Genomic DNA, 9,707 nt, shown 5'->3' with positions numbered 1-9,707 from the left:
TATTCTACAGTTTAAGGTGGATATAAGATAATGTGAACTTTGAAAAACCTTTATTTCTTTCTGACACAGCTGGTCTTTGTGCATGAAGGTTTTTTGCATACAAACACAATGCACTCAGACACCCTAACCTCCCGTTGTACATCCAGTGAGCAGTTAACTCTGCAAGAGCCAAACTGCTGCATCAGGTATTCTCTTTGATGTCCAGGGAACAAAAACCATCGCACAATGTGTGAATGTGTCAAGCGACTATCTCCTATAATCCTGTACAGTAAAGACTCCAGACTACTGCTGTAAATGAGTGTGTGAGCTGCACAGATCTGTCTGGTTTAATGTGTGTCAGTGAGCACAAAGAAACAATGGTGTACATCCTTTTGGAGGGTTTCTGTAAGCTTGCTAATTGTGACTGTGTTGATTTCATTCAGTATTTGCAGCTATCCTTAGCAATGAATGTGCTTCAGTGGAAGTGCCACTAAAAAAATATAGTAATATGTTATTGTGCCAAAAAAAATCAACACAAAAACATTACAAATCCAAGCTGTAATATTTTTTATATGTTGTCATAATAAACCATGAACGCGCATTCCTGCACAGAAGTAGCGAGCACGCGCATAATGCACGTCAGGCAGTTCCCGACGAAACAAAGAGAAGAGGCTGTTTTGACTTAGTCAAGGTGGTGAGAAGGCAGGAGGGGGAGGAGAACAGGGGTGGGCCTGAGGATCACTTAGACGTCCACCCACTTCTTCACCTTATCTCTGGCTAATAATTGGGATGATGTCATTCTTGACTCCATAAGGGGGCGTGATCTGGGTGTGACAGGCACCCAGATTGATTGACATCCTGGCTCGTTTATTAAAGGCACAATCTGGAACTGAATGTCCAACACTGATTATTTCTTAAGATGTTTCATTTTATTATAAAGATGAATAAATCTCTAGCTTATCCTGGTGGATATGTCTTTATAGGATGCTTTATAATCTTTACATAAAAATTGTCAGTAGGGAATAAGGTTGCATTAACATATAGAATGATCTCTTATCATCACTAAGTGCAGTCCTGGTAGCACATGAGTTTATGTTCTTTTCTTTTTGTAACTAAAGAATAAAGACCATGGATAATATTGTAAGCAGTGTTTTCCATGCTAGAGCGTTAATATCTGTTAAATGAGGTAGTAGTTTAAAATGAACGTGCAGTTATTTAATAAATCAATCTGCAGGTTTATCTGTGGCTATTATTTTCTTACTGTTGCAAAAGTGACTTGCATTTCTTTTTACCCACCTTTAAAATGAAACTAAATAGAAAATACTTCCTGGCTATGGTCCAATAAGCCATTTCAATATGTCAACATAAGCTTGAGCCTATTTTGGCTATTTTATTAAGTGTTCTATAAGCGAACAAATAATTAACAAAAATGTTTAGTATATGCAAAGCAACTCGAATCATTTATTAAAAGAGAAACCAGATAATAACTAATTATGCCAGCAATAATCGCACAAACTCTAGGAGGTATACTTTTGGTTTCTTTTGGACCAGCACAGTTTTACTGTTTTCGCTTAAATGGACGTATCCCTTGACTTTTTTACTCCTTTCTCTTGTTGTTCATTTCGTTTATGTCTGTGCACATCACCGACATGTCAGGACGTGTCCCAGCAGTCTCTCCACCTGTGCGCAGGGCTGCAGTGTCTCTTTAAAAGGCGATCCCGTGCGCAGAATCCAGGGGGCTGGTCCTTGATCGACTTGCACGCGTGTGTGCGCGCTAGTGTTCGTGCGTAACAAAAGTGTGTGCGTGTGTATGTGTGCATGAGTATGTGTGTAACGCCGTGTGGGGAGCAAATCGAGATACAGTAGTAACCTAGAGTGAGGTGGCAGTCGTATTCCACATCGACACCAACTTGCCCCTGCACACATCTTATCTTTGTCTATCTCGTGGAGCGCACTAGAAGACTGGAAGAGTAGTCCGTCAAGATGGCATCTGGACGTGGCTTTGGACATTCCGGGATCTAGTCTCTTTTGCCCTCTTTTGTGTTACCGCGGAGCATAAAGACTGGCCGCACAAGGTAATTTATTTATAGTACGGTATTCAGGAGGATTTATTTCTCAGAGAAACAAGATATTTTTGCACTTTTTTTCTCAAACAATGATCGCTAGTAGGTGGATTTAAATCCTTGCACCAGGATGGGATTCTGTGTAGAGCTCCCTTTAATGAGCAAGTAGTGTTTGACTGTAAATGAAGTGAGGTTGAGAGGGAGAGGGAGAAAGATGTCTTTATTTAAACCATTTCAGTTCTTTTAGACGTTTCATCGGCATGTGTATAGCTACACACACGGCTGCTGTTTTCTGTCTTTTATAACCTCTGTTGTTTTTAATTTGACTTTAAGTGTTCTGGGTTTGTTTCCTCTTCCCTTGTTATATTCTCAACAGGCGTCAATAACTAAGTTGCTTTGGGCTCTGGACTTCGCTGGTGTTAAATAGCAACAAAGGACGGGTGCGCGCATTCATGGGACGCGACTTTGACAGCTCTTCGTTTGTTGTCATATAACTTTATCGGCAGTCAGCAGGGACGAGATTGTGTCTGGAGCTGGAGATAATGGCTGAGGCTCCGCTCCCCGACGCACTCAAGGACTTGGACGTGGTCATCGACCCGGACTTTGAACCCAAAAAGCGACCCAGATCTTGCACCTGGCCGCTGCCACGACCAGACCCCAATGCCGTGAAAACGGAGAGCAACGATACAGATATCATCCCCGAGGAAGAAGATGACGAAGAGGACAATGCAACCCCGACGGCCATCAGTGTCAATGGGTCTGGCATGGCCGCAGAGGACCAGAGTAGCAACAGCCCCGCTGCCGATGGAGCGCTCCTTTCTTCCGGCCAAGAGAGCGGAGGCTCCCCGCTCTCCACGCACTCCCCGGCGGCCACACCTGGCGCCCTGACTCCCAGCAGCTTGACTGCGGCGCAGACTCCAAGGAAAGCGTCATCTCGCCGCAACGCCTGGGGAAATCTCTCCTATGCCGACTTGATAACCAAAGCCATCGAAAGCTCGCCAGACAAGAGATTGACACTGTCCCAGATTTATGACTGGATGGTGAGATCCATCCCCTATTTCAAAGACAAAGGCGACAGCAACAGCTCTGCAGGATGGAAGGTAAGAGCCGCTCAAGCACCCACCCGGCCCCCTCCTTCCTCCATCAAAACAAAAACAAAAAGCATGTGGCTTTCAAACCCACTGACATAGGTGCACACACAGTGAGAGACACACTCACACGCATACAATTATGCCAGCCCCGTTGAGTTTTTACGAGCTTCTATTTGGAAAGTCTGGCTCTCATTATACCTCATTATCATACTAATGGAAATTACAGAGCAGTCACATATCAAGAGGAAAAATAAGAAACAAAACATCCGGGCTTCATTATGGGATCATAAATACCTTTAAGCAGAATGGGATTTGATAAACACATTTAATTTACCATCTTTTAACTTTATTAAAACAACAGTTTTGCATGTAAACCAGAAAAATCTTCATAAGGTCTGGAAAATGTTCATAAACCACATCAGACTCATTTTGTCTTATTTTTCTTGTGCACTTTCTATGCATTATATTGCTTTGGGGATTCGAATTGGAGCAAACATACATTGTTGACTGGTTTGTCTGGAAACACAGTGACCTATTTGGAGTAATGTAATCCTATTTAAGACACTCATAGAATGATACAGTTACATAAGATAACTACTGAACCGCAGCTAATCTATTAATGAGCCAAGACGCTGAATGTAAACAAAACAGTTTAGCTTTAATCCTGTTTGGAAACTTGTTCTTTCTAAGACGACCTTTGCTTTATTCATAACCCCTCATTATAAAAATGTTAGTGTGGTTCAGTGGATTTTTTCTTTTTTGTGGTCATTATTTGTAATGCCTTTATGTATTTACTTTAGAAGAAGAAACATTTTTATTCTACTACTGTAAGGACAAAAACTTTGGCCTTTTAAAAATCTGTTATGTAAACCTTGGCAGGAAGCTGTCAGTCTCTTAGGTCAGGTGGGCCACTGCCAAGGTTGCTGATCCTGCCATGAGGGAATTACATAACTACTAGGTGGCCCTGGGTTTTTGTGAGCTGTACAGGCTAAGGCTTCTTCGATCTGGTCATCAAAGCGACATATGGGATCTGTGAAACAGAGTAGGCACAAAAGGTCAGAGAGCAGAGATTAACCATTAAGAACTGAAAGTCTAGTCTCATGGGATATGGAGACACATTTTGTTGGGGCTTCTCAGGTTTTGTTATGCGATATGCTTCAGTGAGGAGCCCCCCCTCCCCTTCTCCCACCCCCCAAGAGAAAAGGGTGGGTGTCTAGACCCTCCAAGTCAAGGCCAGATTCAGCATCACCATGCAGGCTTGTTACTCCAGGAATTTTGGGCATGAGGGCCAGGCTGTCAGGGGTATAAGTGTTACACATGGCCTGTCTGTAAATCTTTGCTGGAACTCACGGCCTGTGCCCTCTTCTAAAACACTCTTTTCAGGACAGACTCTTTCTAACACAGAGTTGTCTTTGTAAGGTTTAAATCCAGATTCTGCAGGATGATGCATCTACAGCTCCAACCTCCACGGCATTCAGGTCTGTCTGTGCCACAAGCTGCAGTTAAGTTTTAGCAAAGCTTGTGAAACTAAGGGCAGATTGTAGTGCCAGGATTTCAGTGAGCTACCTCTGTATGCAAACTATTTCAGAGCCTCCTCCATGCTCTGTTTCACTTTTGGAGACTCTAAAGTTTCACCTCTACACACAGCTGAGTTTGAACACCTACAGTTTTTGCAGCCAGAGCACCTTTGTTGAAGAGATTTGCTGAACAAATCCTGGTAATCCCCATGGGTTTCTCTTACAGGTTCTAAACAACGTCATTCTACTTCATATCTTTGTCAGATAACTATCGGGTCCGGTAGAAGTAGGTTAAGATGGCCAAGATAACACTTTTATCACCTTAGATTGTCTTTAACCAATGGAAGCAATTGGATATGCTGTAAATAGAAACGCACTGTGTGGTCACTCACTTGTTATTACACAATAAGGAAGACAGTGTACTGTACTAAGGCAATTTATGGAACATTTTATTCTTGCACGTTGCCTTTCTAGGGAGGAATTTTAAATCTCATTACTTAATTTTTGCCATTCTAAACAGTACTGCTTGCCTATCAATGTGTGAGTTCTTATTCCAGGTGAAACAGATGTTTTTTTTTTTTTTTGCACATGTAAATAGAAATCAAAAATAAGTTGAGGATTTTACAGCTTCAGTGTTGCACCAGCTCCACTACTGTTGAAACGTGTTATGAGGAAGGTTACAGCATGGTATTGGGATGCAGGCCACACATCAAAATAGGACATAACACTGACTGTTTGCATAGGATAAAGATTAGATGCACCTGTTTGTATATGTGCGCAAGTGCATTGGCAAGTGTATGTGTGTCCAAGTCTTCCTGACTGAGTGAACTTTGTGCTTTAGTATTACTTAATCCTGCTGCAACAGGCTCCCATTTGCCACCCGTCAGTGACCAAGACCTAGTTATGTCACATTGTCATTTAAGGTTAAGAGATTTCCACAGTGGTATATAACATATTTGTTATACTTATTTCTGTGTGTATGTGTGTGTGTTCCTTAAACCTGCCACACAGTCAGATTATTCTCCTACAGACGTGTCCAGACATACTGTTCATCATGCATTTGTCTGGTCATGTTCAGTCTTGTAACCAGGGTTTATGATTGAGTCTCTGCAGGGGTCTGAAATTAGTTTTACTCATTAGACTTCTATTAGATTACATAAATCTTTACAAGATCCCTCAGGCTGCAACAAGCAGCGATCAATGTCAACACGAGGTCTTTTGGTACATACTGTATATTAGTTTCAAAGTCCTTGGGTAACTGATGGCCTTTTGCAGTTACTCAGAGTTCAAATAAAGCATTGAGCTACAACCGGAGAATTTAAAATCAACTTTTTCTTTTTCCACCATCAAACAAAAGAACAGATTTACCCTTGGAGCAACTGCAACCGTCACAGCAACACAGATACAAACAACTAACTTACTCTTCACACATTTTCCCCCCCTTCTGAATGTTTTCAATGGCATATAAAAAAAAATGTCTTGATTATTGTGGGGCAGAAAATAATCCCTTTTGTTATCAAAGTGATGCAAAATAGAAGGGTTCATCTTCGTCAAAATGCAGAGTGGGGCGCGGGTGCAAACCATATTGCAAGACATGACTGGTACTGACTGGAATTTAAATTTAAGCACTCGTTAAAGTCAACATAAGATGACTGGCTAGTAGGCAAATTCCTATAATACTGCAGAAAATACCAAAAAAGATTCGCTGGGAGAAAGAGAGTGAGTCTGTGTGAGTTTGCAGGTGCGTGAGCTGAACGTGATCAGAAAGCCTCTCAGATCTGGAACAGTGCCAAGGCGGAGAAACTCATCCAAAAAGGCAATAAAAACTGGAATGGAAGGAGTTGGAGGGAGGGGGGGTGGTGCATGTAGACAGTAAAGGGAGGAGAATGAAGGGATGTGGGGGGGCAGAGGGAGCAAATTAACAAGCTTCGCTCTAAATTAGTGTATTACAACAACCCTCTGGCTGATATTCCCAATGGAGGACTTTCATGCTGGAAGGCTAAAGGGGGCGATGGGTTATGTGAGCCCACCTGCACCAGGCAGAGAAAATCTACAGGTTCTACTTCCATTTCCAATCAGTGGAGATTTTGGAGGAAATGGTTGAGGAGCTTTGTTATGTTTGCATCTGAAATATTACCCTAGTGGGCCAAAAAGCCACCTGAACATGATGACGTTCATGTGGCTGTTGAATATGTTAATATGTTGCCATAACAACTGGAAAGACTTCAAACAACATTTGAGGACCTAGCTTTTAGTGATGATGGGTCATTGTGAAGGTGTTGGCTGGAGTTGGGGTCAAATTCTTCCACTCAAACTCCTGTCTTTCCTTAAAGCAGCTACAATCTATAACATCCTGAACGTATGTGTAAAGGCAGATATTTATTCACAAATTTGTAACTTTCATTTTCCTTCATTTGTATTTGTTGCTCAGCTCATTCACAGCTGCAGCAAGCAACTGTTTTTAAATAAAAACTCAAGGTTTTAACTCACCTTTTTTATGTCAAGACAGTTGAAACATAGAAGTGATTTCTCAAACTGCTGAAGAGTTAGTCCCAGGATTACCTTTTATTGTCTTGAGAAGCACTGTTGCAAAGAAACACACAACAAGAATGCACAAATCTATGGGGATAGAGGTGCGTAGAGACAAGCCAATTGAGAAGTATCCTGTTTGTGTTTTTGTTTACAGCAGAGACTTGTATGTCTTTTTTTTCTCAGATCAAAATGGCTGTCAAAACTGGACAAGTCAGAAAAATAAGAAATGCACAAATTTCCTATGATTTTTAGCATCCTCACCACCCATGTCATCTCTGCACGATCTGTTCTCCTTCTCAATTATTTAGTGCTCTTGGGATAAATTCAGTTCACTGTATTCATTTTTAAGAGCCTGGTCTTGGCTAAAGCCTAACCCTCTTTCATTTGTGTCTGTGTCTCTCTTTTCTCGCTCTCTCACGCCATCGCTCATTATTTTCCTGCCAGCTCCCTCATTTGTCTGGATGTAAAACACTGTTGTGGGCAAAAACAGGCTGTTCCCCCGTAGCTCGCCTCTGCTGCTCTGAAGCACAGCTCTTGAAATATGTTGTGGACTCTGATAAATGGTGCTAAATCTTGGACCTCTCTTCTCATTACAAAGTAAAACAAGTGGGGCGTTTCCCTCGACTTCTTTTTGTGGCCATTATGGTAACCTTTTTCCTCATGGTAACTCTCATTTCTATCTTCTTATAAAAACATGAACATAAAATCTAAGGGTGGCCCAGTTCTGTTGCACAGTTTGCAGAAATGCCAAAAATCCATTTTTCTCACAGAGCCTAAAATGGCTCAACATAATCGTGATATTTGGAGTCAAACAGGTCACAGGATTTATGTTGTGTGTTTTGAGTGGGTCTCTATGTTTTAAACAGATACATGGATACAGCTAAAGAGAAACTGGCTGCCTGCACATGCCCAGTCCTAGATAACATCTAAAATAACACGTGTCCAACACACTGCATGGTAAAGATGGGGGTTGGGCTGAAGTTGGAATTCTGCCTTTTGTGCAATAAGTTTTAACCTTGCAAAACAAAACTAAGAAAATATGACTGTGACAGAGTTTGTGAAAACCATGAAACTACACCACTGCAGTTTTTGAACAGGATTAAGTAAATTGGAGCTAGACGGGTCCTGGCTTCAATTAATATAAAAATATCCAGTTCACATACAAATATACACATATAGATTTCTCAATGGCAATTATCCTGATTTTTAAATCAGATTTTTATATTATTCCTGAAAATAAAGTGAGTCTAGTTAGAGGAATGGAGAGACATTATTACATTTATAATATTATAATAGACAATCATTAAGTAACAGAGGAATTGATCCAGTATTACTTATCTGTTAGTGGCAAAGGTGTATGTTTGAGAAGATTTCTGATGACCTCAGAGGAAAAGAGCTGCTCATCGGACTATAAAGATTTTCAAAACCATCTCTGGAGCATTAGGACCCAACCACTCTGCAGTCATGCAGATTGTTTACAAATGGAGAATCTTACTATTCTCCTGAAGAGTTGTGTTAAAGTTTGCAGGTCACAAAGCAACCAAAGAGTAACTTCTAAGTAATTAAAGGCCTCTTTCACATTGGTTGTTAATCTGCATGTGTCCATCATCAGGAGAACACTTAATAACACAGCTGCGCTACAAGGAGAAAGCCATCAAACCAGCAGCTTTTAAAGGAAAATATTAGGGCTCATTTTCCAGAATCACAAGAGAAAGTGGATCATGCAGAAAGATAATGACCTTCAGTGTATAAGTCCTTCTATCAGAGGAAGATTAAACAAGAACAAAGTGATTGTTTTGCAGTGGACAACTCAAAGAGCACAGTGTAATCCAATAAAAAAGGTATATGAGGACCTAAAGGGAGGAGTTTCTGCGAGGAAAAACATCAACATAACAGCAGAGGAATGAGCTAAAATTCCTCCAAACAGATGTAAAAGTCTTGCAAAACTTTACCTGGAATATTTTGTTGCAGTTATTACTACTCAAAAGGGTCTTACCAGAAGCAAAGGCTGACATACTTCCTCTAATTACTTGTATTTCAGGTTAGAAATTTCCCTCAGTGGTTTTTAATGACCAAGTAAAACATTTATGATTTCTCATTTTTTCTGTAACATTGTATTTATTGATTTTTACAGCTTATTTTGGTCATATTTATGAAGAAATGCAGAGCTTCCAAACTTTCAAGCAACACTACATGTAAATCTACCATAGAGTCATCCGAATATATGAGTTCATCATCCTTTGCATATCCTATTTATTTATTAAAATGTATCTATTTTAGTTTTTAAGTGAGATTTAGTTGCTGCACACTGCTGCAGAAAAACAAAGTTGTGATATTTACTTTTTGAGAAAGTGTGAACATGACTATCATCACAAATGCTAGAATTCTCCACAGCCTTCTTTGAAACAAATCATAGACTGATATTTACCAAATAGTTAACCTGAAACTTCTTAATTTTATATAAAACATGAGCTTGTATGTTTTGATACCTTTCCAGAACCTGTTGAATCCATAACGTGTCTGAT

General features: G+C 40.5%; 1 protein-coding gene across 1 annotated transcript in view; it reads left to right on the top strand.

Moving 5' to 3' along the window:
• The first annotated feature begins 1,776 nt into the window (after window positions 1-1,776).
• The window catches only part of foxo3b (forkhead box O3b), a 43,848-nt gene continuing 35,917 nt past the window's right edge, over window positions 1,777-9,707 (top strand). The window contains exons 1-2 of the mRNA XM_041975322.1: window positions 1,777-2,054; window positions 2,419-3,142. Coding sequence (XP_041831256.1) covers window positions 2,585-3,142 — 558 coding nt within the window. The 5' untranslated portion in view covers window positions 1,777-2,054; window positions 2,419-2,584. The remainder of the gene's footprint in view (window positions 2,055-2,418; window positions 3,143-9,707) is intronic.

The sequence above is a fragment of the Melanotaenia boesemani genome, chromosome 22, assembly GCF_017639745.1.
Source record: "Melanotaenia boesemani isolate fMelBoe1 chromosome 22, fMelBoe1.pri, whole genome shotgun sequence".
Taxonomy (NCBI): domain Eukaryota; kingdom Metazoa; phylum Chordata; class Actinopteri; order Atheriniformes; family Melanotaeniidae; genus Melanotaenia; species Melanotaenia boesemani.
This window is presented reverse-complemented; position numbering and strand designations above follow the sequence as displayed.